The 2,039-nt window shown below is 38.1% G+C and overlaps 1 protein-coding gene across 1 annotated transcript; it reads right to left on the reverse strand.

The window, feature by feature from the left end:
* Nucleotides 1-595: 595 nt before the first annotated feature.
* Nucleotides 596-1,096, reverse strand: MELLADRAFT_87581 (uncharacterized protein; the record flags this gene model as incomplete). Its single annotated transcript, XM_007419524.1, has 4 exons — nt 596-632; nt 736-911; nt 1,018-1,039; nt 1,080-1,096. The coding sequence occupies 4 exons, from the start codon at nt 1,094-1,096 to the stop codon at nt 596-598; spliced, it is 252 nt and encodes an 83-aa protein (XP_007419586.1).
* Between the last annotated feature and the right edge of the window lie 943 nt (nt 1,097-2,039).

The following is a 2,039-nucleotide window of genomic DNA, read 5'->3' on the forward strand; positions in this document are numbered from 1 at the left end:
ATTGATCTCTAATTGTTTTTGATGTCGAGACCAAGCCAGGATTTTAGCACCGTAAAGGGATGTGACATGTTCAGCTACAGTTTCAGCTGTTTCCATGCGAAAGTACTGATCATCTGATTTCGAAATGAGGTCCCCAATGAGTTAAATTCAGTATAGGTCAAGCTTCTATGATCAAGTCAAGAATGGCAAAGAAATACACCAACCGATGCCCAAGTTGTTGTAGCTAAGGTGGTAAAAGAGCGATAAGTCAAGATATCAACAGAAAGGAAACTTTTCAATAATTGACTTACAACCAAGCTACTTCATTATGGACCAAGTTATGTGGTACAAAACCATTCTTAGTGACAATCTCCTCTACACTCAAAGCTTGAGCTTTCTTGCCATCAAACACCACCTCTTCATATCCAGCAGTATTTTGAACAACCTATTCAAAAGAGTTTGAATTAGAATCAATGATGATTGATAGAATAAGATTGAAGATTGATTGGATTTGAGTGACTAACGTGATGACGTTGATTTGGTTCAGGAGTTTGACTTGGAGTGAAACCAGGTACGTGAAGTTGAGGATCTAAACCATCCTTGGTTGGTTTTGGTGCTAATAAGTTATCAGACATGATGATGATGATGAAAGTCTGATTGATGATGATGAAAGGTGATATAGGATCGATGTAGAATGAAAGTTGAAGTCAAAGTTAATGGAGTGATCGAGGATGATTGAGAATGTTGAAATCTTACCTAATTTTTGAATGTGACTCGATTTGATTTGGTTTTTCTAAAAGTTGATAAAGTGTTTTGGAAATGCAAATGCAAATGAGGAATGAGGAATGAGAATGAGGAATGAGGAAATGAAGCAAGAATGGAGAGTTTAAATAGTACAAAGTGTCACAGTCTCCAACTTGCCAAGTGGTAAACTACAAATAGCTTGGGATGTTAACTACTGAAACTACATTATATTTTTACTTAAAAAGGAAATCAAAATAAAATGTACTTTATGTAATCGATTGGTTTATCACTCACTTCACTCTCTATCACTCTATCACTATCATCTGACTGACTGACTGACTGACTGACTGACTGACTTATCGTCTTCCTCCATCCCAAATTGCCAATCCCATCAGCTGAGATTCGATCATGATGTTCTCAAAGATCTCAATACACATATTAACTTATTACCCTCGCCTCTCCTATTTCAATTGGGCGGATACTAAACTTCGACATCCGTTTCGGACTCACCTCGCATTAAGTATCTATACTTACTCTAGAGTCTAGCCCCTCAATTTTCACCACGGTACATCTAATGCTCCCATATGTAACAGTATGAGAAATGACATTAATGGCTGTTGTCGACGGGAACTGTGTGTCTCTCAGAGTCTCTCAGAGTCTGAGAGGTTTTCTCACCAAATTTCAGTTCCAAGTCCAAAGGACCGGTCGCATCGCGTGTCTGGCAGTACCGGTCCTCCCAGCACAGGCCAGACCTTTATTCAAACTTCGCAACGTTCGCTTTGAGGAGCTTGAGGAGTATCATCAACATTCATTTAAATCGATTGTAATCCTTTGATAACTTGTATACGGTCAAATGTGTATCACTTCAATCGTCAACTTGAGTGACGTTCCACCCTTCTTGCAAATTAGAGTCTTGTGCTCGCGACTCAAGAACAACATTTCATGCTTTGGTTCTCTTTTTATCAAGTCTGGTCTGACTTGGACTTGGCTTGAGTCAAGTACAACGTACAATACGGCTTGGCTTCAGTTAGTTTATCAATTTTATCCTTCAAACTCAAGCACAACTGTGGTCGCACTCAAAGTTGAGTCAAGTCTAATGTTTAGTTTTGTTTTTTCTCAATTGAATACGAATTGTCACAAATTAGTTTCTCAACTTGAATAAGGATTGTTACAAAGTATTTTCTCAAGTTGAAAAGCAACTTGTCACATGATGAACAATTTTGCAAGAACGGAATGAAAAAAGAGAATTCACTTCACATAATGGAGCAGAACGAAGAAAAAATGAGAAAAAAAACAGAGAGACAGAGCGCATGCAA

This window comes from Melampsora larici-populina (assembly GCF_000204055.1).
Source record: "Melampsora larici-populina 98AG31 unplaced genomic scaffold MELLAscaffold_229, whole genome shotgun sequence".
Lineage (NCBI taxonomy): Eukaryota > Fungi > Basidiomycota > Pucciniomycetes > Pucciniales > Melampsoraceae > Melampsora > Melampsora laricis-populina.